The 25,845-nt window shown below is 44.8% G+C and overlaps 2 protein-coding genes across 5 annotated transcripts; both read right to left on the bottom strand.

Annotated features, from left to right (window-relative positions):
* Positions 1 to 706: 706 nt before the first annotated feature.
* On the bottom strand, positions 707 to 15,211 carry LOC112225965 (116 kDa U5 small nuclear ribonucleoprotein component). Its single transcript, XM_024390121.2, has 26 exons — positions 15,055 to 15,211; positions 14,408 to 14,520; positions 14,110 to 14,272; positions 13,934 to 14,012; positions 13,755 to 13,830; positions 13,575 to 13,640; positions 13,384 to 13,419; positions 13,194 to 13,284; positions 12,903 to 12,985; positions 12,542 to 12,708; positions 12,159 to 12,283; positions 11,932 to 11,995; positions 11,755 to 11,845; positions 11,151 to 11,286; positions 10,646 to 10,773; positions 10,070 to 10,263; positions 8,564 to 8,918; positions 8,321 to 8,403; positions 7,943 to 8,029; positions 7,441 to 7,567; positions 6,812 to 6,899; positions 3,717 to 3,835; positions 3,229 to 3,323; positions 2,875 to 3,028; positions 1,522 to 1,629; positions 707 to 1,400 (listed from the first exon to the last, which is right to left on the bottom strand). The coding sequence occupies exons 2-26, from the start codon at positions 14,507 to 14,509 to the stop codon at positions 1,305 to 1,307; spliced, it is 2,913 nt and encodes a 970-aa protein (XP_024245889.1). The 5' UTR covers positions 14,510 to 14,520; positions 15,055 to 15,211; the 3' UTR covers positions 707 to 1,304.
* Positions 15,212 to 18,714: 3,503 nt separating this feature from the next.
* On the bottom strand, positions 18,715 to 24,435 carry LOC112225966 (probable phosphatase phospho1). 4 transcript variants are annotated; one of them, XM_042307364.1, is made up of 3 exons: positions 24,181 to 24,435; positions 23,685 to 23,745; positions 18,715 to 22,767 (listed from the first exon to the last, which is right to left on the bottom strand). In XM_042307364.1, exon 3 carries the CDS (start codon positions 22,721 to 22,723, stop codon positions 21,953 to 21,955), a length of 771 nt encoding a protein of 256 aa, XP_042163298.1. In that variant the 5' UTR covers positions 22,724 to 22,767; positions 23,685 to 23,745; positions 24,181 to 24,435; the 3' UTR covers positions 18,715 to 21,952. The 4 variants fall into 4 exon arrangements, with proteins under 4 accessions (XP_042163298.1, XP_042163299.1, XP_042163296.1 ...); XM_042307365.1 differs by having other exon boundaries at positions 23,685 to 23,783; XM_042307362.1 differs by having other exon boundaries at positions 18,715 to 22,909; positions 24,181 to 24,431.
* Positions 24,436 to 25,845: the final 1,410 nt, after the last annotated feature.

The raw sequence follows: 25,845 nt of genomic DNA on the forward strand, positions 1-25,845 counted from the left end.
TTTGATAGATCAAAATGAAATTGCTGATCCAAACACCCAATTATTTCTAAATGGAAATCATGGAAATTGTAAGGGGTGCCCAAACCTTTTTTCATACGACTGTACTTTAACATTTATCATAGAGGGACCAAGAGGCGCAGTCAGCAATTAAACCATCAGTCTGTCCATATGTTTTACCTTCTTTCTCCCGTTATGTTACCTTTCTCAACCATTTGTTTTACCTTCTTTCTCCCGTCATGCTACCTTTCTCAACCTGTGCTTGATTCCTTCTCAAAACCCACTGGAGAAGGTCCTTACGGGGAGGGGCCTTGGACCTTAACCTCCAACACAGTTGAGGAGAATTTCTGTGATTCCTCACATTCTAAGAGGCTTTGTGCTGAGCACACTTGTGGTGCATGTGATCCTGGTCCCGACATCCATCTTCCGTGCCTGCCTATCCCCATCCAGAGGCCTGTCCATCAGTCACGGCCCACACAGCACCCCAAACAGACATGCCAATCATTCACGGAGGCCTGTGCTTCAATATGGTGCTCCGCACTGTACACGCCCACTTCTGCTGAACACCACCGCCCATATACATACAGTGCAACACGCCGAGGTACATACAGTAACTTCAGAAAAGGACCCTGAATGTGAACCAAACTAAACACCTGGAAGTGAAGAAAATAAAGTTACCTCAGTTGGTTATGGAGCCAAATAAAACTAATTTCACAGGCATATTTTTTATTTGACTCAAAACAGGCCAACACCAGACGCAAGACATCCAATTTCAAAATTTTAAAAAACCCATCAAACACACAAGCCTGCTTTCAAGTCATCTTACATCTACAAAATATTTGGGAATTTATACATGTAAAAAAAAAAATAAGCACAAGACATTGATGAGAGGAAACACCTCAGCAGTATCACTGATGACGAGAGGTGTCAGAGACGATGCTATCCCACATCACGCCAACCCTTACAACCGTAGATGCCGTTATATCAGAATGAAAAGTCCCTCTTAGAAGGAGAGCACGGGTGGGCAAAGTCTTAACAGGAGATTCCAGGGTCTGTCGGGTTCCATATCAGTGCTTCATTGATTAACTTAATGAGGGTAAGTGACCTCACCTGGTTAACAAAGTCCACAGAAATCGCCAATATGGAGGCAGGAAACAAAACCGGCAGACCCTGCTTCCCTCTGTGACAATGTCCAACCCACCTCAAGTGGGGTTTTGAGTCCCATACGATGTGGTGTGGGGATGTTGCTTGTGGTGCTGGTGGAGGAGGGGAGCACCCCGGTCGTTGTCTCCCCGTCTCCCGACACCTCACATGGGGTAGTTGAGCACCACGTCCTGCTTGGCCAGCTCCAACAACATAGGGTCGTCGAAGAACTTGCTGATGCTCACATCCTCACTCAGACCCTGGCATGGAAACCAGGGAGTCAAGTCAGTCACATGGTCGTGATGTGCCGGGTCAATAGGCAACAGTACAAAGGCACACCTTCCCTCAGACATGGTGAAGGGGGGTGGGCAGTATACGTACCTTGCGCCGGCGGGTCTTGATCATGAACTCTCTGGCCAGGTGAGGGGCAGGCTGGGGCTCCAGAGGCCTGATCACAATGCTCTTGTCCAGGGGGTCACCAGGGACAATCTGGGGGGAGAGGAGAGAGAAGAAACAGGGGTCAGGCGAGGGTTCAAAAGAAAAGGACAATTTCAGTTTGAGAAATTCCACATCTGGTCTACGGCGTCACATTATGATACACACTGACAACTAGACACACAGAAGCTGAAACCTGAGCAGAGGCCTCCTATAATAGTCACCAACACGGTCCTTAAAACATTTCGCCACTCAAATACGCGATTCGTTCTCTACTAGTTAGCCAGCGTCCTCTATGTCACTGAGTCGGGGGGGATTTACTGTCACCTTCAGCCAGCCAAAACTAACACGGCAGCGCCTTGTCACGTCACTCTGTCTCGCGCTCTTCATCGCTGCGACGTTAGCACATCTAGTCCTGAGTAGAATGGCGTTTTAAAATGATTATTTAAACCTATCATCTTCACCGACACCTCAATCCCGTTCTCATGTGTAAATGTTACATGTCTGTTGGAGGGAGAGCAGGGGGTGAATCTCAGCCACAAATCAGGCAAGGGGCTGTTTCGCCAACTCTGCAATCCCTCACTCCCCCTCCTCCGTGTGGGGCTGCGTTCCAATCCCAAATGGCACCATATTCCCTATTTAGCCCTATGGGCCCTGGTCAATGGTCAATTGGTGCACTAGCCTAAATAGGGAGTAGGGTGCCATCTGGGACAAATCCGAGGACTGTGCTGTAACAAAACCCCAGGCCTGCGGGGGAAAAGATTGAACGGGAAGAAAATCAATGGAGCGTCTGCAGCCCAATGAACAGATGGAGCAGGGCCGTTAAACGGCGTCACACCACACTGTTTCTCCACACCACACCCTGGGAGGGGGGTGATGATCACGCTACTGAGGAGGAACAGCCTGCGTTTCAGTTTACAGAAGAGGGAAGACTAGAGGAGAGAAGCAGGCTGGGGAAAATGAGGGCGAAGGGAGCAAATTCATTTTGCCTGACACAGCCAAAGAGGAGGAGAGGGAGAGACACGCGACACGGGGGGAGAGGGAGAGACAACTGTAGTGTACACAATAGCTGCTGACTCAACACCCTTCTAGTCAGCATCCAAACCAATTTACTCAGAGTGGCTGGCATGAGCGCGAGGTGCGTGACTCTGGCATCATTGTGTCCGAGCGTGTGTGCAAGTGTATGTTAACACAGCTGGTGGGCATAAAGAAAGAGGGCACATGTCTGTGTGTGTGTGTGTGTGTGTGTGTACGCGCGCACACACACACACACACGTGTGTCCGTCCGTGTGATCCTACCTGCCAGTGGTGGAAGACGGACAGGGAGAAGGCCTGTCCCTGTGTGTGTGTTCTCAGGTCAGTCTCGAAGCCAAACGAGTCGATGGCCGGGATGAAGGCCTTGATTGTGTAGAGGGGAGACCCGGGGATGGGGGCGTCCTGGGTCACATGACCTCTGTGCCACAACACAAAAACACAGCAGATAGAATTGTAACAAAGAAAATAACAAAAAACACCACATCTGAGCAATCAGCACAATATTTCCACAGTCAACTTTCCAGGTGAAGGTTTAAAAACGCCAGTCAAGAAGTTATGGGTGGGGTAATTGGGATGGTACAGAGGAGACATCGTTATTTAGTGGTTTGCGGGGCTCACCGCCGTCTGGCCAGTACTGTGTACACAGCAGACACACAGTCAGCTGGGGCCTGGACCTCAACAAAGTAATAGGGCTCCATCAACCTGGGGGTGGCCTGGGAGGGACAGGAGAGGGACAGTAATTAGGAGAACACAGCCATTAGGAGAACCAGAGGATGGCAGGAGGGTGAGCCAGAGAAGATAGAGGACAGGGGAGGAAAGAACAGCGGAGAAAGTCAGAGAGAAGAGAAGTTGAGAGGCGGGCAATGATGGAGGGATGCAAGGAACCAACAAAAAAAGGAGAAAACCCTTGAAAGAGGGAAGCTATCACACGTCAATACAAAAAAAAGAAGAAGGAGAAAGTCTGAAGAAATCAGCACTTCAATCAGGGTAATGAAACTCAGGAGAAAGACTCAGGAGAAAAAGGATAGGAAACAAAAGGGAGTGAGAGTTAATGAAATGTGGAAGAAAGGAGAAGGTGAGGAAGGGAGAGAGGGGGATGATCTCACCATGAGGAAGGCAGAGTACACCACTCTCCTGGCTGTGGGGATGACCTGTCCTCCTCCTCTGTGTAGAGGCTCCTGCGCTATGACCGCATCCAGGATCTTAAACTTCACGTTTCTGATAGCTAGGGAGGGGATATATAAACTCAGCAAAAAAAGAAACGTCCTCTCACTGTCAACTGCGTTTATTTTCTATGTGAAAATATTTGTATGAACTAGAGGTCGACAGATTGATTTTTCAACGCCGATACCGATTTATTGGAGGACCAAAAAAAGCCGATACAGATTAATCAGCGGATTTTTATATATATATATATATATATATAAATACATTTGTAATAATGACAATTACAACAATATTGAATGAACACTTATTTTAACTTAATATAATACATCAATAAAATCTATTTAGTCTCAAATAAATAATGAAACACATTCAATCTGGTTTAAATAATGCAAAAACAAAGTGTTGGAGAAGAAAGTAAAAGTGCAATATGTGCCATGTAAAAAAGCTAACGTTTAAGTTCCTTGCTCAGAACATGAGAACATATGAAAGCTGGTGGTTCCTTTTAACATGAGTCTTCAATATTCCAAGGTAAGAAGTTTTAGGTTGTAGTTATTATAGGACTATTTCTTTCTATACCATTTGTATTTCATATACCTTTAACTATTGGATGTTCTAATAAGTATTTTAGTATTACCAGCCTAATTTCGGGAGTTGATAGGCTTGAAGTCATAAACAGCGCAATACTTGAAGCACAGCGAAGGGCTGCTGGCAAATGTCGGAAAGTGCTAATTGAATGAATCCTTACGAGCCTGTTGCTGCCTACCACTGCTCAGTCAGACTGCTCTATCAAATCATAGACTTAATTATAACATAATAATACACAGAAATACGAGCCTTAGGTCATAAATATGGTCAAATCAGGAAACCATTTCGAAAACAAGACGTTTATTCTTTCAGTGAAATACGGAACTGTTCCGTATTTTATCTAACGGGTGGCATCCATAAGTCTAAATATTGCTGTTACATTGCACAACCTTCAATGTTATGTCATAATTATGTACAATTCTGGCAAATGAATTACAGTCTTTGTTAGGAAGAAATGGTCTTCACGCAGTCCACAACGAGCCAGGCGACCCAAACTGCTGCATATACCCTGACTCTACTTGCACAGAACGCAATAGAAGTGACACAATTTCCCTAGTTAAAAGAAATTCATGTTAGCAGGCAATATTAACTAAATATGCAGGTTTAAAAATATATACTTGTGTATTGATTTTAAGAAAGGCATTGATGTTTATGGTTAGGTACACATTGGTGCAACGACAGTGCTTTTTTTGCGAATGCGCGAATCACCCGTTTGGCGAAGTAGGCTGTAATTCAATGATAAATTAACAAGACAAGCTAGATAAACTAGTAATATCATCAACCATGTGTAGTTAACTAGTGATTGTTAAAATTGATTGTTTTTTTACAAGATAAGTTTAATGCTAGCTAGCACCTTACCATGGCTCCTTGCTGCACTCACATAACAGGTAGTCAGCCTGCCACGCACGTCTCCTCGTGGAGTGCAATGTAATCAGCAATAAATCGGTGTAAAAATGCCGATTACCAATTACGAAAACGGCCCTAATTAATCGGCCATTCCGATTAATCCGTCGACCTCTAGTATGAACATAAGACAAACTGAACAAGTTCTACAGACATGTGACTAACAGAAATTGAATAATGTGTCCCTGAACAAAGGGGGGGGTTCAAAATCAAAATGAACAGTCAGTATCTGGTGTGGCCACTAGCTGCATTAAGTACTGCAGTGCATCTCCTCCTCATGGACTGCACCAGATTTGCTGTGAGATGTTACCCTACTCTTCCACCAAAGCACCTGCAAGTTCCCGAACATTTCTAGGGGGAATGGCCCTAGCCCTCACCCTCCGATCGAAAAGGTCCCAGACGTGCTCAACGGGATTGAGATCCGGGCTCTTCACTGGCCATGGCAGAACACTGACATTCCTGTCTTGCAGGAAATCAGCCATACTGCTCATTCTGTGCGTGGTGGCATTGTCATGCTGGACATGTCAGGATGAGCCTGCAGGAAGGGTACCACATGAGGGAGGAGGGTGTCTTCCCTGTAACGCACAGCTTTGAGATTGCCTGCAATGACAACAAGCTCAGTCCGATGATGCTGACACTCCGCCCCAGACCATGATGGACCCTCCACCTCCAAATCGATCTCGCTCCAGAGCACAGCCCTCTGTGTAACGCTCATTCCTTCGACGATAAACGCAAATCTGACCATCACCCCTGGTGAGACAAAACCGCGACTCGTCAGTGAAGAGCACTTTTTGCCAGTACTGACTGGTCCAGCGACGGTGGGTTTGCACCCATAGGCGACGTTGTTGCCGGTGATGTCTGGTGAGGACCTGCCTTACAACATGCCTACAAGCCCTCTGTCCGGCCTCTCTCAGCCTATTGCGGACTGTCTGAGCACTGATGAATGTGCGTTCCTGGTGTAACTCGGGCAGTTGTTGTTGCAATCCTATCCCTGTCCCGCAGATGTGATGTTCGGATGTACCGATCCTGTGCAGGTGTTGTTACACGTGGTGTGCCACTGCGAGGACGATCAGCTGTCCGTTCTGTCTCCCTGTAGCGCTTTCTTAGGCGTCTCACAGTACAGACATCGCAATTTATTGTCCTGGCCACATCTGCAGTCCTCATGCCTCCTTGCAGCATGCCTAAGGCACGTTCACACAGATGAGCAGGGACCCTGGGCATCTTTCTTTTGGTGTTTTTCAGAGTCAGTAGAAAGGCCTCTTTAGTGTCCTAAGTTTTCATAACTGTGACCTTAATTGCCTACCGCCTGTAAGCTGTTAGTGTCTTAACGACCGTTCCACAGGTGCATGTTCATTAATTGTTTGTGGTTCATTGAACAAGCATGGGAAACAGTGTTTAAACCCTTTACAAATGAAGATCAGTGATATTATTTGGATTTTTACAAATTATCCTGAAAAAAGGGGTGTTTCTTTTTTTGCTGAGTTTAGCTGTTAGGTGATTATGAGTGAGTGAAAAAGAGTGGTAAAAAGAGTGGTAAGACACTTACGTTCATCACACAGAGGCCCCTCCCTGGTGCCCCATTGGAAGCCCTGGACGATGCTGTCCTTAACAGAGCCCAGCAGAGCCTTGTCCACCTGCACACAACAACACACCATCAACTATCTGGAGACATATCCCTCATGCAAAGCTGCACACGGCTGAATACAAGTGGACACATAATTGCCTTCATTACACCCTACAGTGCGATTCAGTGTCATAATCAAAGATCTCTATAGAGATTGAGTGTTCTCATTGATCATAATATTTCCTTGACTTCCAGGTGGCATAACACAACAAAAAAAAAGACAGAGGTGGTTGTGCCCGATGACCGGGCACCGCTGTCCGTGCTCCTCAATGGGTCAATGTCACCATGATCACACCGGTGTCAGAGGGCCAAACACACTGACACATCCATCGATACATTTTCACACGTCTGCTAGAGAGCAGTCATTCTGAATCACTCCAACACGCACTCCATCTGTTTACAGTTTGGCCTAGAGACAGGCAGGCTGACCCCAGAGCCCAAGCCTGCCCAACCCACCTCAGCCCAGGATGACCCCAAGACCACCAGCCCTCCACACAACACCACCACTAGTCCAGCCTTACCCACGCCCAAACCCAGAGCCCTGGTCTCACCTCAGAAGGCAGGGTGTCATCTACCAGGATGTTAGGCCCAGTGGTGTCGGGCCCAAAGGCCCAGATAGACCTGGCAGCTAGCAGATCCCAGTCATACTTGGTCTGGAAAAACTCTCCCAGCTTCTTCCTGGAACCAGGGATTAAACAACAGGATGGATTAGTGTGTGTGTGGGGGGGGGAGAAGGAAGAAGAACAGAGGGGACAGAGTTTATTTAATCGGATGTCAAGTTAGTGTGTCACTGCCTTGGCACCGTGGCTCACGTGGGCAATGCCAGGCCCAGATGGGTTCACAGATGAGCAGCATACAGCTGGCCGGACACTGCCCACTTCCAAAACACACACACACACACACAGGGCTACAGCTGCGGATAGGAGGATAGGCCTCAAGGTATTGTCAAGACAGTTTGGGTTGAGACACTGACACGTGGACAGGTAGGAGGATACAGCAGGTGAATTATTTTTATGAATAGGCGGTGTGCAGTTGTGTGTGTGTGTCCAGTACCTGTTCCATGTGATCTGCACCACCTCGTTCTCTATGTCCTCAGCCAGGCCCTTTTCCAGAGGCTCGGCAATCATGGTGATCTTATTCCTGTCAATCAAAACGCACAGCCGTCAGTCACACGGACAAACAGCCACAGCACTCAAGTCACCCATCCAGCTGGTCTAGACACGTCACACTAACAACATGAAACAGAATGCGTCCCCATAGGACACCCTATTCCCTCCCTATATAGTGCACTACTTCCAACCAGAGTCAAATGTAGTGCACCACAGAAGGAAACAGGGTGCCATTTGGGATGCACACAGTCCACACTAGTCGATTAGAGTACTGTAAGCTAGGTCACTGGTGACCCAATGGGAGATGATGGTGGATGCTTACTTCTTGTTCGGCGTCTCAGCAAAGCACTTGAGAGACGACGTCTCCACTACCGTCTCACAGAAGGTCACCACGGGGTCCGCCACCTGGGAGAAAGAGGAGCGAGAGAGAGACATTCAGTACTGGAAAACCAATCAAGGAATAACACTAGACATGAAGGGTATTTTGTTTAAGACGTTACAATTCCGATACAGGAAGAGTAGTTTGTTGTTCCAGGTGGGTGAAGAGACATGTGAGAGAACTGACCTTGATGTCGATCTCAGAGTACATCTTCCGCAGGTCGTGCATGACACAGTCCAGGTAGAGTTCCCCGGTACCCAGGATAACATGTTCCCCTGACTCCTCCACCTTGGTGGTGAGGGAGGGGTAGCTCTTATTGACCTTCCGCAGTCCGTCCAACATCTTGGGCAGCTCTGACGGGTTGACTGGCTCCACAGCGATCTTGATGACAGACGCCGTGTTGAACTTGAGCGGCCGGAAGATCTGGGCCTCCTCGTTCCCTCTGGGCTCGGTGATGGTGGCTGTCTTGACGATGGGCTGGTCACAGCCCTCAATGAGAACCCAGTTGCCAGCAGGCACACGGTTCACCTCTATCTGGTACCTGTGGTTTAGAACGGGTTTGAGCCTCAACAACTGGGGTAAAAGACAGACATCTCATACTGAACACAGAGATCACATATAATGACATCTCACGGGGAGTTTGGATAGGCAACAAAAAAAACATCTCCAATTCACATGTGTATAATACACACTTCTACATGTGAAATAGGACAATTATCAGCACCCACCAAATGACTATAATAACACTGAGGACCAGAGACTGGGGAAGAAACAGAGGGGTTAGACTAATGAACACATACCTGACAACTTGCTATAATGAACACTCATGCTTGGCCCCAAATGGCGCCCTATTCCAGAAATAGCACGTTACACGGAACCCAAACTGGCTGCGCGCGTGCGCCATCGGGCATACATTTATTTTGTCCCCCCCACACCAAACGCGATCACGACACGCAGGTTAAAATATCAAAACAAACTCTGAATCAATGACATTAATTTGGGGACAGGTCGAAAAGCATTAAACATGTATGGCAATTTAGCTAGCTGGCTTGCACATGCTAGCTCATTTATCCTATTTAGCTAGCTTGCTGTTAGCTAATTTGTCCTGGGATATAAACATTGAGTTGTTATTTAACCTGAAATGCACAAGATCCTCCACTCTGACAATTAATCCACACATAAAACGGTCAACCGAATCGTTTCTTGTCATCTCTCCTCCTTCCAGGCTTTTTCATCTTAGAACTTATATGGTGATGGCATCTAAACTTTCATAGTATTACCACATTGACCGGCAAAACTGTTCATCTTTCAATCACCCAAGTGAGTATAACCAATGAGGAGATGGCACATGGGTACCTGCTTCTATAAACCAATGAGGAGATGGGAGAGGCACGACTTGCATCGCGATCTGCGTCAGAAATAGTAATGACTTCTATTTTAGCCCATGGAACGAAGACACTCGTCGGCGCGCGCAAGAAGTGTGGGTGCAATAATTGAATACCACGGATTTCTACATTTATTTTGCCACGCTCGCGCACGCGACGTGTCCGGTCTGGTCAGCTTGTTACTTTTGACCAGGGCCCATTAAGCTCTGGTCCAAATTAGTACACCATGTACGGAATAGAGTGCCATTTGGAACGCAGGCCAAGCGATGTGTCCGCGAGGTGGCACATTAACAATGACTCTCACTACCTGGCGACGTTGATCCAGAGACGTCCCACCGTGCAGATCTGCGAGTCCTCCTCGTCCTCCAGAGTGTAGTTCTCGCCCAGCACCTTGACTGGTTGGCCCGCCTGGATGGTACCGCTCAGCACCCGGCCAAACGCATGGAACTGCACCCCGTCCTCAGTACTGTACATCTTAGTGGTGTGACACATCAGAGGACCCTGGACGGGAGGAGAGAAGAGGGGAAAGAGAACGAGCAACAAAGAAGGGATAAAGGGAGAGGAAAGAGGGTAAAAGGAAATAGATAAGCTTAGTTAACCTTGTCTAACAGGGCAACCGTTTGTTACATCTCAAGCCTCTCCCTTCATTATTGGCTAGAGGATCTCTGAAGGGCATTTGGAATGTTTGTGATCGATCTATTTCTTCACTCCCCGGCAATTCCAATCGCCTGCTTTGCTTGCTTAATTGCGATTCCAATTGCAATGAGGCTATTGATTAACACTGAAAACAGATTCCACCTATTAGAAAACAACTACCATCCGTCTCGCTCGAGCCTCTTCTCACCCACAGCCCCTGTGTTTCTCCCCACTCCGTCACACTCACATCAGGGTCGCATTCTGCCATGGCCTCCCCCAGGTCTGAGTCCAGTCCTCCAGTGTAGCTGTGCTCTATCTTGTTCTTGGCGCCCCCCTGTGGTGAGGGGATGTGCTGCACGCACATGTCCACGAAGCCTGCAGGAGGGAGGGAGGTCATGCTCGGCTTCACATGAACGTGTTTGTCACATTCACCAGAAACATAACATTGTGTGCAATTATACCACTGATTGTCCCAGGCTGTGGGCAGATACACTGGCTAGCGCGGTAACCACGTACAGCGAGTCATCCTGTACGCAAACGTACTGTAAGAGACGATAATGAGAACGCGAACAACAGAATTTAGCCTCTCTAAAAGGTAGAAGGTAAACATGGCTCAACTGTATGTGAATAAGATTAAACACGAGATTATTGAGTTACTGAGCGGTATACTGAGCGGTATACACAGTTACTGAGCGGTATATGAGGAGGCAGTGGAGGTTTAGAGGAAACGGGGCGGCGGATGGCGTGCGTACCGGTGAACTCTCCAAAGAAGCGCTTACAGACCAGCCTGAGTAGAGGTCTGATGTTGAGCTTCAGCTCCTCTTTGACCAGGTGGATGCCCAGCTCATCTAGCACCCGAGGCAGAGACGTGTCACAGTCACCCACCACCTGGGAGTGAGAAGAGGGAGAGAGAAGAGGGAAAGTGTCATTTGTAGATGTGCTAGCACTACTTAAAAGGCTTCTATGGAATGGGGTGGTCACCTGGGTCAAGTCATTGCAGTCCAAACAAGAAAATGTGACGGCATCTCCCACGAAAGGCCGCAACGACACTATCCAATTCATGGCGCTCCGATTGATTTCATAAGCTGACGTGTTTCGCTCGCCGTCTTTCTCAAAGCCACCTTTCTGTGACAATGACCGATCAGGGTCGCAGTGCGTCAGCTTTTAAATAAGAGCACCGGGAACTGAAAAAACAGCCGGTCTTTTATGGGAGATGCAATCATCTTTTTTTTTTTTGGACTCATGGGAATAGTGTGTTTTTCAGGGAACAGACATGTCTACACCAAAGTACTCATCTGTGCTTTGTAGCGTATAAGATTTGTCTTCTAGGAGATGATTGCGTTAGAGGGGTCTTACCTGGGATAGGATCTTGTACAGAGGCTCCAGCACAAACTCCACAAAGCTACGCTGGGAGTTACTGGTGGGGGCTTTCTTAGTGAACTTGCGCCTGAGAAGAGAAGGCAAAACAGGGTTATCGTAGTGCACTACAGACCAGACAAAAAGTCTAAATGACCCTGAATGAAAACCACTTACGTTTTGGGGTTGAAGTAAATGTCTCCCCACAGCCTCTTGGCAAACTCTGTGTAGTTGATGTCACCTGCAACACCAGAGAGAAGGGTTAACAACAGTGTAATTTTTAACAGTCATTCGTAGGGTTAAAACGAGAACCTACCAGGTCTAGTCATGTCAGAAATGTGTTTACAGTTACACATATCAAGAGGTGTGGGAGAAAGCGAAAGTGTGGAACTAGGGGGTCTCACCGTAGGTGTCAGAGTAGATCTTGGCGAAGGAGCCCAGGGTGAAGCAAACGCAGTACTGAGAGCTGGCGAAACACACGTTCCCCAAGAGAGGAGACACCACCAGGTTCTCGTCTGTAGAGTAGGTGCTAAGGGAAAGGGGAGAGTGGAGCCACAGTCAATGACACACACTGGAACACTGTACCACAACAGGCTAATCTCAATGCTAGTAGTTTTGTTTTCACATTCATGGTTTCACTCTGCAATGGAATCTTCTTTACAAATGCTCTGTGCTCTGCTTGCTACTCGTCATACTCTCATCTGAAATCAGTCGATATTTCCTTTCCTCCACACCCCTCAGTGTCAGCCCCGTAGCCAAGGTTACCAGGCCCTCCCCACGTCAGTACCTGAGCATGGCGTTGACCTCGTCCACTATGTGGCGTAGTTTGTAGTAGGCGTCTGTAGGGGGCAGCTTGAGCTCCACGATGAGGCGGTCCACCTTGTTGATGCAGATGGTGATGGCCAGACGCTCCTGGACTGCGTGCTTGATCAGACGCTCGGTGTTCAACATCACCTAAAGACACACAGGGGAGCAGAGGCCTGGGTTAGGAATGGTACATTTGACTTTTTGGGGCCAGGCCTCATAGGTGGAAACACAAAAGCCTGCGTCTTGAGGCCAAACAGAAGCAAAGTCTGATAATAGAAGTGCGACGACACAAGATAGAGAGATGCACTGCGGCGAATGGGGATTTAAATAAGAGGACTCACTCCTTCTGCTGCGTCGATGAAAAGCACGATGCCGTCGGAGAGTCGGATGCCTGAGGTCACCTCATCCGAAAAGTTGACGTGGCCTGCAGGGATGACAAAGGGTATGCCTTTCTAAAGCAGCCGACTAACATCACACGCCGCGAGGCGGGAAATTATATCAATCAACCGCCCTTGATTACTCTTTTAATCTCCCCTACGTTTCCTAGGAACACAAGCATTTCGCTACACAATAACATCTGCTGAAAATGTGTACGCAACCAATAACATTGGATTTGATTTTGATTTGCATACCTGGTGTGTCCATGATGTTGAAGAGGAAGGATTTGCCTCTGGAGTCTGGAAGAACCATTGTGACGGGGGTGCTCTTGATACCAACCCCTCGCTGTGGAGGCACCACATAGGAGTCAACACAATGCACTTACACAGGAGAGGCACAATTCTGCAAGAACTTGTCATAGTTCTGAAAATAATAACAACTTACCTCCTGCTCAGTGAAGAGGATATCTGTGTAACGGAGCTGAAATACCACGGGAAAATGTAGTGAATTAATGGCTCACTTACAACACACACAGAGTATTTCAGATTACAACTGGTTAGGGGATTTCTCCAAATTAGGATGAAGGGAGAGCAGCAACTTTGGGGCAGTTTAGTCTAGCTGGAGAGTAAACTCACATCCATGTCGTCTCGCTTCCTGATCTCTGGGTGTGTCTGTTCAATCAGGCAGTCCACAAAACACGTCTGCAGACAATAAACAAATCCATTAAAATCACAATAACGGGAACAACCTAGCTACTAACATCCATGATCTAGCCAGGTCTGGCTCTAAAGCGGGTCAATTGCTGAGTGTTTGACCTTGCCGTGATGCAGGTGGCCACACAGGGTGACGTTACGGATTAGCTCGGGACTGTCCATTAGGTCAGCCAGGAACCTGCGCAGAGAGGTGGGGTTAAACATCGACCTTTTGTGAGTATAGACAGACAGACGCAGGTCTAGTTTACAACAGTCAAACTGGTGAACGGTCAATGACTTACTCCATGTCATAAACAGTGGAAGGTAGCTCCTGTTCCATCAGAGTGAACTGCTTGTTCCTTACAGGCTTGATGATGGGTTCTGATGGGGAGAGAGAGAAAATGTGAATCAGTTTATCACTATCGTATCTGGATTAATGCATCCATGTGCTTAAGTGTGTGTGTGTGTGGTGTCTGACCTGTGAGGGGCTGTGCGTCCTCTTCCTGGACTAAAGTTTCCACCTCCGGCCCGTACACTTCCTCTGCTGTAGGATAGTATTTCTTATCCTCGTGCAGAACTACCTCCATTCCTGGGACATCTTCATCAGCATCAGCCGGCTCATCCTCATCATCCTCATCAGCCTTCACAAAGTAGAGAGGGACACAAGCATGTCATGAATTGACCAGACATTATAAAACACACCTACTTCCTTTTTGTTAGACTGCATGGTAATGTGCATTAACGTCTACACCGTCTGTTGATTTCAGTAAACAAACCTCATCCACATCTCTCTCATCTGCCTCCAGATCATCATCCTCGTCAGAGTCTAGTTCTGGCCCAATGTAGTTCCCAAACTCGTCATACAGGTCCGTCTCCATTGTGAAAGGGACTGGGTAGGACACATAATAGGAAAACATAATGGATTCGCATCCCACCCACATGATTCATCCTTCTGCAAAGAGTACCTGCTACAAACCAATGAACGTTGTCTACTTTAACTCTGCAATTAGTTCGCTGTGTTATTGGTTCAGATGTTCATGTATAACGTTTCAGGTACATACGCACACAACTACACGTTAATGTTAGCTAACGTTAGAAACTACATGCATTGGCGGGTAAGTTGAGAAAATAATGAAAAAAGAAACCCATCAAACTCACACCTCAAAAACAATGGTTCACTTTAAAAAGGCCTAAAATGTGCAACTTTGTAAAACAGATATCTAGTAGTTACAATAATCTCTTAGCTAGTTAGCTATATTTTGGTGGGGTCGCTAGCTAGTTAGCCATAGCGGTTATATAGGGAATGAATGACATCCCAAACCAACGTCCAGGCTGCGTTGTGGTGGATGATGTTTCGCTTTTCTACAATAAAGTAGATACCTTGTTCTGGAGAATATATCAGCACAAAAACACTTAAAATTACCTTAATGTGCAAAACGAGCGGTAGTTTCAAACTTGTATCGCTATTTTCCTAATTATTTGAACTAATCACAATGTTTTTCTCTCCTGTTTTCCAAACCATGCACATGTAGGACCCCTCAATGCAAACGCACGTCGAGCGTAGGTGACGCACAATGTAGACTGTCTTCACTTTGCCTGATTGTATATTATTGTAAAAGTACAAATGCATTAAATATATATATATAAAACAATATATATAGTGATATATAGTGATTTGTTTTAGCAAAATAATATAACATTTACAGTCCACAGATACTTTATTTGCTAACATATTTGGAAGAAAATGTTCATGCGCCCAAAGTCTCGAGTCTAGGCGACATTTTTTGTGCAGGCGCATATTTTACATGAACAACAAGCGAGATGACCCAGAATCGATATTTGTGTACTGAAAGGCAATATCTGTGTTAGATGGATTTGTAGGTTTATGTTATAAAGGCCCAGTGCCCTCAAATGTATGTTTTCTTATATTTTGGATCCTATTGTACAACAGCTAATGAAACTAACACTGTAAAAAAAAAAACTTTTATCAGTAAAAAAATATTTTATCAGTAGCTAGGTTTCCAAACAATGACACAGATTTGCATGCAAATATTTTTTAAATCCGCATAAAACAATATGAGCATTTTCCCACCAGAAATGTTTCCATTAAATCTGTTTAAATCAGAAATGTTTCCATCAAACTGACTTTTTGCAGATAAAAGGCTGTGCCTGATGACATAGTGCACATAAAAATAACTTTTGCTGTTAAATTCACATGTACCGAATGAAAAATCCAAGTTAAATGCGATGGTTTCCATCGCATTTTCAACTCTACTGATGGCTTTGTCACAAAAACATTTTAGTTATACAGCAAATGTGTCCACTGTGGTTTTGGTATATGCACTCTAGCCAACAGCTCACAGATACAGTGCAGGTATGCAACCTACATTATGAGATTAGTATTATAAAATAGATATTATTTGTATTCGTCAAACAGCATCGATTATCATGTCACAAGAATAAGACCCTTGATGTTTATTGGAAAGGAGCATCAAGCTCATCACCTTGCACGTTCACCACCCTGTTAAGTTAATCATAACTTATTTAATATTATTTTATTTAACTAGGCAAGTAAGTTAAGAACAAATTAATATTTATAATTACGGCATACCCCGGCCAACCCTTGGACAACGCTGAGCCAATTGTGCGCTGCCCTATGGGACTTAAGTGATTCAGGCTGAAATCGAACCAGGGTCTGTAGTGATACCTCTAGCACTGAGATGCAGTGCCATAGACTGCTGTGGCACTCGGGAGCCCAATCTGTAGCCTAATAAACTGCAAGCTTTCCTGAGTTGTATTGGGAGGACCACACAAAATGTAATCGCGTGACTCCAAGTTTACTTCAATATGATGGTTATTATGTCCATATTTACACATAAAGGCATTCCACCGCCATTTCCCGCATAATTCATTTTGCTGACACAGAAAGATCCCACCATCTGTCAGCATTTATACAATTTTACCGGAATTTCATGTTTCCATTAGCCTGGTCGTGACGTTTTTCATACATCAGGTAATTAATCCACATGCAATGGTTGCATGGAAACGTGGATACAGTTAGGCTACTTCCTAATAGTTGCTGGTTGAAAATGCAATCTACACAGGACCATCTAATCAGGGTTTGGCATGGGTGGCTTTGTTATTGGTCTATTAATTTATTTAAACTGGTGACATCACAAGGCAGTAAATAAATTAATTGACCAATAACAAAGCCACCCATGCCAAACCCTGATTAGATGGTCCTGTGTAGATTGCATTTTCAACCAGCAACTATTAGGAAGTAGCCTAACTGTAAAGAGCGTTTCAAACTTGTCTGCCAATAACAGCTAGTTTTCAGTTCTCCCCACCCCACTCAGACCACTCCCAGACAATCCTAGCTAAATGCTTGTTTGAGAAATAGGTTTTTGCTATAAATCTTGACCATTTCAATGGAAAATAATTACAGTAAGGGTCTTAAATGATTTAATGTTGATATAAAAACGTCTGCATTGGGCCTTTAAGGTGGAGGTTACAGTCATTTATTTGCCAAATGCAGATGTATTGCAACCATCATCACACTATATAAGTTGTTCAACTAGCTTTCTCTAATAGACGGCTGTTGGTAGACAGTTTAAGTGTTTACAGTCATTATGTGAAACAATAAAAGTGACTGTTCTTGTTCTCAAATTCTGTATAATGCCATACATATCTTTTAGATAGGCTAGTGTCATATATATATTCTAGATAGGCTAGGTCTGCTTATAATACAAAATGGATAAATCCACAGGGACTCAAGCAGTGTTGGCACAATTATAATTATTTCAGTGCTTGTTGTGGAAATTGATAATTGTTCATTGATCATTGCATAGTTCTGGGGTATCCGATGACTGGAACGAGGGACAAATCTGCCTTTATTTAACCAAGTAGGCAAGTTGAGAACAAGTTCTCATTTACAATTGCGACCTGGATAAGATAAAGCAAAGCAGTTTGACACATACAACAACACAGAGTTACACATGGAGTAAAACAAACATACAGTCAATAATACAGTAGAAAAATGAGTCTATATACAATGTGAGCAAATGAGGTGAGATAAGGGAGGTAAAGGGGAAAAAAAGGCCATGGTGGGGAAGTAAATACAATATAGCAAGTAAAACACTGGAATGGTAGATTTGCAGTGAAAGAATGTGCAAAGTAGAAATAGAAATAATGGGGTGCAAAGGAGCAAAATAAATAAATACAGTAGGGGAAGAGGTAGTTGTTTGGGCTAAATTATAGATGGGCTATGTACAGGTGCAGTAATATGTAAGCTGCTCTGACAGCTGGTGCTTAAAGCTAGTGAGGGAGATAAGTGTTTCCAGTTTCAGAGATTTTTGTAGTTCGTTCCAGTCATTGGCAGCAGAGAACTGGAAGGAGAGGCGGCCAAAGGAGGAATTGGTTTTGGGGGTGACCAGAGAGATATACCTGCTGGAGCACGTGCTACAGGTGGATGCTATGGTGACCAGCGAGCTGAGATAAGTCAGGGCTTTACCTAGCAGGGTCTTGTAGATGACCTGGAGCCAGTGGGTTTGTCGACGAGTATGAAGCGAGGGCCAGCCAACGAGAGCGTACAGGTCGCAGTGGTGGGTAGTATATGGGGCTTTGGTGACAAAACGGATGGCACTGTGATAGACTGCATCCAATTTATTGAGTAGGGTAATGGAGGCTATTTTGTAAATGACATCGCCGAAGTCGAGGATCGGTAGGATGGTCAGTTTTACGAGGGTGTTTGGCAGCATGAGTGAAGGATGCTTTGTTGCGAAATAGGAAGCCAATTCTAGATTTAACTTTGAATTGGAGATGTTTGATGTGAGTCTGGAAGGAGAGTTTACAGTCTAACCAGACACCTAGGTATTTGTAGTTGTCCACATATTCTAAATCAGTATGTGACTATTATGAGTATTCTAAGTCATATTTTAAGTCACCATCTAAATGGTGTTCAAGCCTATTGTGCTGCTGCCTTAGTCAAGGAACAGTTTCCAGTGGAATTTATGTGTAGAGAGAAATATAGTGGGGTGCAATTAGTGTGTTAGGATAGGACATAATTAAAGTACAGACTCAGAAGTTTAGTTCATGGCTTTATATTCCTGCTGGTGGTGGAACATGTAGGTACAAGTACGTGTTACATATTAAAAACAGACATGCACAAATAATAATAATACATACATGTTTTAAAAACGACAATATTTAGTTATATAGCTATGTCATATGGTACAGTACATTTTCTGTTTCATTTCAACTTATTTTCCAAAACTTTAAAACTGGTCTCCACTTGCAATCTGTAGGTCTGCCAGTAGATGGCGATATCACATTACATTTTCAATTTATTATTGATAATATAAGATTTAAGAATTACACTAGAACAGCCACCCATTCATTTAGCATCGACAATGCCATTGGGTGGACTGGAGAGGGCTATAGTCAGAGAACGGGACACTAACTAACCGGATCTACTGCCCTACTGACCCAGTTTGACTGTTACAGTTTTTTCAATTGATAACATGCATTGGTCAAAACTGAAGTCACATTGTCAAAACTCTTCACACAGTCAGTGAAACGGAAGTGTATGTGGACCAAACTGTGAATCATTTTTCATTGCTTTCACACAAAATGCATCCATTCGTACTCCACCACCTGCAAAACTATATATTTGCAGCATGTTTTCAAATGCTAACACACTGTTTCCAAAACTGTTAAAAACACATTCAAAACAGAATGATGGCAAATGTCGTGCATTTCTGCAGTAACCAGATTGAAACATAGAAAATCTCAGCAGAATATTTAATAATTCCAAACACAGCTGATTGCAATTTCAGCTGAAAGCCTACCCAAGTGTAATGTTTTTAGGCTTGTTACTAAACAGACAAAAGAGGACGGCTTCGGAATGATTTAGTTTGGAAACATGGATCAAGGAAGACAGGTTGGTGGGGAAAGAAGAGTGGCAGGGAGAGGGAGAATGCGTGGAGGACAAAGGAGAGGAAGACCCAGAGCGGTGGTCTCTGATGAGATAAGGGCCACAATTATTGACCATGTTGTAAACCATGGTCTCTCTTTGAGAGAAGCCGGTTTAAGGGTGCAACCAAATCTGCAGCATTCAACAGTTGCATCAATAGTACAAATTTTCTGGCAAAACAACAGGTGAGATGTGCATCCTTCAATAATAATTTAACTATATATTACAGTACAATACAGTATGTTCACATTTTTACATGTACTGACATGTTTTAAAGGATTGATTTGTTTTTGTGTTTTTCAGTAGGATCCAATGGTTGCCTCCCACAGCATAGGCAGAATATTATCAGATGCGCAGGAAATTGCCATTGTTGACATGGTGATTGGCAACAATGCAATAAAACTGTGGGAAATTCGGGACAGAGTGCTGGCAGACAATATTACTTTTGGGAATGTGAATACGGTCAGCACAACGACAATGGCCAGAGTCCTAGAGAGACATAGAATACAGAGGAAGCAGTTGTACCCTTTGAGAGAAACTGTGAAAGAACTCTGGTATCAATATATCCAGGTAAGATGTCTGTTCAATAACCAAACAGGGTACATACACAGCTATGCATAATATAAAGTACTGTAAAACTGTGGATTTACTGTGTTTGAGATTAATGGAGATGGAAGCCAGGCAAACCGCACGTATATTCATCTTTGTGGATGAAGCTGGATTCAAATCTGACAAAAACACACCGCAGGGGAAGAAATGTGATTGGACAGACCTCAACCGTGGAAGTCCCAGGCCAGAGAGGAGCTAACATCAATGTGTGCAGCACTATCCAATGATGGTTTGCTGTTACATAAACCACTCATTGGCCGCTACAATACAGAGAGGCTCATTTATTTTCTGGATGAATCTGTATAATCGACTCGTGCCAGCGGAGGAGAGAGGGGCCAGAAACTCCCCTACCGTCGTTGTGTGGGTTAATGTGACATTCCACCACTCTGCTGCAGTCACAGACTGGTTTGCTGCACATCCCAGGATGCCAGTACTATTCATATCTCCACACTCCCCCTTCCTTAACCCCATAGAGGAGTTTTCCTCTGCGTGGAGGTGGAAGGTTTATGACCACCATCCACATGACCAGATGTCCTTGCTGGACACCATGAATGCAGGGTGTGGAGACACTTCTCCTGAAGACTGGCAGGGTTGGATTAGGCATTCCAGAAGATACTTCCCAAGATGCTTCGCCAAAGAAGACGTAAGATGTGATGTTGAGAACTTGTGGCTAAATGCAGGAGAGAGGGAGAACTAGAACCGTCACAGTACTGTACAGTTAGTGATTATACTATACATGTTTTTGAAATTATTGCAGCCCTGGAATTTCAGGAACTTCTTTTTTGTTTCATCTTTATTCTTCACAAGTAAATGACTATTATGCAAAGACATAGAAAAAAATAAAAGGCTATTGATGCAAATTGCTGCATTTCTGATTCATTCTTGTTACATATACTTTAGTACAGTCAATAAAGTCACGGTGTTATTCTATAATGAAATAATGATTTATGTGGAAAATCATTCAAAGAGAAGTACATTTATGTAATGCTCCCTGTTAGTGTTTTTTTTAGGTCAGTGTGTTTTGAGTGAGAACTGCTGCCAGAGTTATGGTCGAACGGGCTTATTTTGAGACGTGTATGAAGTGGTTTGAGGTGAGATGAACTGTTTGGCCAAGATGCATGTTGGTAATGCAGACTGTGTGAAGAGTTTTGAAAAAGTGGCTTCAGTATTGACCGACGCTTGTTAGCAATTGAGGAAAACTGTAATAAACCAATAGAGCTCAGAGTCAACAAAGGAATATAGGTAATACATCAGTCTTAAATGTATCACTGCAGAACCCCCTATATTCAGTCAATGATGTTTGTTCCTCTTCACTCTCAATCCAGCATAAGAGGATCAATCCCTCTGAAAGATTGACTGACAATACTGCCCTGACTGGTAGGATATCAACTAAGGCATAGGTCCCTGTAATAACTAACAGAGTTGATGCCTTTCCTGGGTTGGTGGTGTTTCTGATTGACTTCAAGCCTAGAGTGAGAAGAGGTGGACTGAAAGACTACAGTATCTCTAGCTCTGTGGCTGAGTCCGAGTAAGACAGATGGACTGAGCGGAAGTGTGACATTGTCGCAGGCAATATATCAAAACGCCTGTTCAATTGGCATGCTCTATTCTTGAGCGTAGAGTGGATTTTCATTGTGTGTCAGTGTGGTTTTGTGGGGATTTGATCTGGGAATGTGATTTGCTGTGTGTGTGAGTATTTGTGTATGTGTGTGAGCAGCCCCCCCCCCCACCCCTAGCTTCATCATTTCTCCTCTGCGTGCCTCCTGAGTCGCTCCACCACATCATCCCCACTGGCCCAGGGCACAGTAACAGCCTTGAACTCCCCTGGCCTGGCCTCGTGGATCTCAGTGATCAGCCGGTGCATGGGGTAGTCCCGTCGGGCAAACGCCGTGTCCCGGGGCCCCAGGATCAGAGACGGGCAGAAGTCGTTGGCCCCATCGCCCACATAGAATACCCTCTGGAACGGCCGCCCACGCTCCTGTGTACGCCGCATCACATAGTCCCTCAAGATCACCTGCTTACACATGTTCTCCGGGCAGCGCAGGCAGCTGTGGGAGTGGAAGGGGCGGAGCACCAGCCGGCCATCCTTGTCGAAGGTGGCAGGGTTGGTGAAGATCTTGACGAAGAGCTGGCGGGCCCCAACGCGGCGGAGCCAGGACTCGATGAAGAAAGTGTTGGCATCAGACACCAGAACCACCTCAAAGTCCTGCGGGGGGCGGTGGCGGAGGAACTGAAACAAGGCCAGCATGCCGGGAGAGGCGGGGATCTTCTCGATGACGGAGCGGATGGCACTCTCGGTCACGCCCTTCTCTGCCATGTAGGCCAGCACGCGCTGCATGTACTCGTTGTAGTGGCCCGGTCGGTAGGTGTCCTTCAGCCAGGCGGGGAGGTTCTGCCCTGGGGCCGCCTGCACCACCACATCATCACTGCTCTCATTTACAATGGTCTCGTCAAAGTCGAAGAAGATGAGGAAGCGCCTGTCAGAGGGGGGTGTTGCTGAGTTGGCGGCCATGTTATTTGCGGAGCGTCTGGAACGTGGGGGGGGGACGTCCTCGCCTGGGGGAGATCCAAAGCAGTTCATGATTGGCTTTGACACAACCTCTTACTGAGATGAGTGGCACCAAAATCCCTCTCTTTTTGAACCTTTCGGTCTCTCGTTCACGAGGAGGCAGGTTGGAAAACACACAGGGTCGGGGTTCTGGGAAGAATTAGTGTATAATAGGCCAGGGAGGAGGAGAGGATGGAAGCAGAGTAAAAAAGTACAGATTGAAGAAGAAAAGACAAACAAAATACAAACATTCAGAGAATTTTTTTCAATTGACCTGAATTAGAAAGATTGAGGTGGAATGAGAAATAATCATTGTGCCAATATCAGCATGGGTTGCATTTCTGCTTGGTAGCCACCCAAAATGTGTACTAAAAAATCAAATATATTTCTACCCCTGAAATCACATTAAGTCCGAGTAAGTCCCCAAGTCCGAGTCCTTTATAGTCACGAGTCAGTGCTAAACTGCCATCCAATAATTGTTTTAATATACTAGATGCTGTTACATTGTAAGGATATCTAGATAATTTAGCTCTCTAACATTTGCTGTTGTAGCTAGTATGTTAAATTATGCACCAAAGAGAGATTTTCATCCGAGTCACCACTGGTCGTGTCCGAGTCACGTTCTGTCCTGGACAGTACTACAACACAGATTTTTTTACCATTTGAAACGCCAATCTAAAGTCACATTATCACATAAGTGATTCGCGGCGATGTTCTGTGATGTTCTGTGCAGCTGCGGAATATTGCATTGGGAAATGTAATAAGAGCAAGTAACACACATGATGAGTCAACAGCATACAAAATAAACTGATATCTTAAATCAAGACATTTTAAACAACGTCAGCCTACAGGTCATACGATGCTGATCTGTTAGAAGCTGCAAGGAGTCAGTTAAAGTGAAAAGAACGGAACATACTATACTGACCTTCAATGTTCCGTGCTGTCAACAGATGGTTCCCAGAACACTATCAACCAATGCATTGGATCTGTAAAGTGAGGAGGATAATTCAGGTACAGGAAACGCCTGTAAATAACCACCAAGAGACATACACCGTTCAATGTTGTAATTATCTACAACGCCAGAAAATGCAGCGCGCTCTGCAGCACTTACTGTAGGGCTAATAATGTAACCATCATCATACAATATTAGGCTACATACAATGTATGCAACGAATATAGATTGTACAGTACCGCATTATATTATGCCATTTCACAGGAATATCAATTACTTATGCTATAACAATTTGTTCCAAAAACGGAGTAGACTGATGAACATCTAATAGATAAATTAGCCTTCATGCAAATGTTTCCTAATCCACGAGTGAACGCGCTGTATTTACGCACTGGAAAACGTCCTGAAGGTTAGTTGACTAAATAATTCATCTTATTTGCAGAGCGAAGGAACCATAGCAAAAATTTACCAGTAAGAATATATGTCCACAAACAGTATACCCGACGGCACTCTTGTCCCTCGCGGTATCTCTAAAGTCGCCTATGTTCTTGAATTGGTCCCCGACATGCTGTACTTTGTCCAGTCTTGAACTTGACCATTACTTGGTTATGTACGAGTTTGATTGTCGGGGAATAGAGTGCTTTCAGCTCGTTTTATTGGCTGTCAAAACCACTGAGCTTGCTACGGTTATGACGTCATAGGCGACGCAACACCGGCCCATTTTGTCGCCCATCTCCAAGATCCTGTGTAAGTGAACCCATAGAAGCAGTAGACAGGTTGGTTGATTCTGGTTTGAATATCACTCAGCACAGCCTCCAGGGAGAACATGGAGAGATTCCGTTTGTTGTGCTCTCTCAATGTATGCATAACAAAACTGCTTAGGTGGTATGTACACATGATAAGCCTGTTATGTGAGATCATTTACAGCCTTTTTGCTGTGTGCGCAAACCACGCATCCCTAATTGACCAAAGGGTGACACCAAGAACACGATGTTCAAATTTATGGTAAATTAAACTGAATGGTTTAGAAAAAGGTGAAAGCAAGACATTTGCACCTCTGAATGCTCAACCACTTCGACCGAGCAGGCTACCCTCCCCCAGACACACAGCCTCCCTGCTTCTCCTCCACGAGCAAATAATGCCTAGCAGTTGGGAGGTGTCTACTTCTGAACGCAGATGGGAGTCCAGACTTCTCTGGTGCTGTGTTATCACCCGGCGTTCTCCCACTCACCGTGCAAGAGAATGAACCTGACCACCCACTCACATATTCTCAAACAGCATCAGTGCTGTGGTGAGTCAGTCACTCACACTTTCCACTGCTGTCGGTTGTCCAATGGTTATTTTGCATACAACCTTCCCACAACTTTCTGGGAATGTTGCTTTGTATATGTAAAAAAATATATATATGGCATGCTAGCTCCAACCTGGTGGTGCAGTGGACTAATTCCATGGATAGAGAACATTAGATTATAACTTTGAATCTCACAGATGCCGTGTCATAATAAAAAATAATAAAAAGTGTTTGCATGATTAAAGCCTAAGGAAATTCATTTCCATGTGTCCTATCTGTGCTTGGAGTTAAAAAACGACAAGTTTACCCCAAACAAGTTAGTAGTGTTAAAAGTCTTATGGAACATTTTAAGACGGTGACTAAACCAGCCGCGTTGCGTGTAAAATAAATGTACATATACATGTTATTCAATCATTTCATCCCAACTGCTCACGTGCGTCCTGTGTAGCCAGGCGCTAAAATAGAACTTGGCTCTATTTTAGACGCTTTAACGCGCCACTTCACCCACGTGGGTGATTGAAAGAGGAACGAGGTCCACATTCCAGTCCGGTTGGAAGTAACACAACTTAAAGTTGGTTGCCAAACACCATTTAAAATCCAGAGAAGGAAAAGAAAGCTTCAATGAGAGAAATCTTACTCAAATCTAACTAGGTTTCCCATCGTATGGGTGGATTGATTAATTGTCAGAGTAGAAAACCCATTTGTTTTGTAGGACTCAAAATGGGCAAAAAAAAGACCATAAGCAATTAATCTCCCATGACAAATGAGCTAGCAACAGCAATCTAAATGTCCATGAATGTTTCATTTGTGTTTTGACCTGTCAAATATATTGGTATTTTAATT

The sequence above is a fragment of the Oncorhynchus tshawytscha genome, linkage group LG27, assembly GCF_018296145.1.
Source record: "Oncorhynchus tshawytscha isolate Ot180627B linkage group LG27, Otsh_v2.0, whole genome shotgun sequence".
Taxonomy (NCBI): domain Eukaryota; kingdom Metazoa; phylum Chordata; class Actinopteri; order Salmoniformes; family Salmonidae; genus Oncorhynchus; species Oncorhynchus tshawytscha.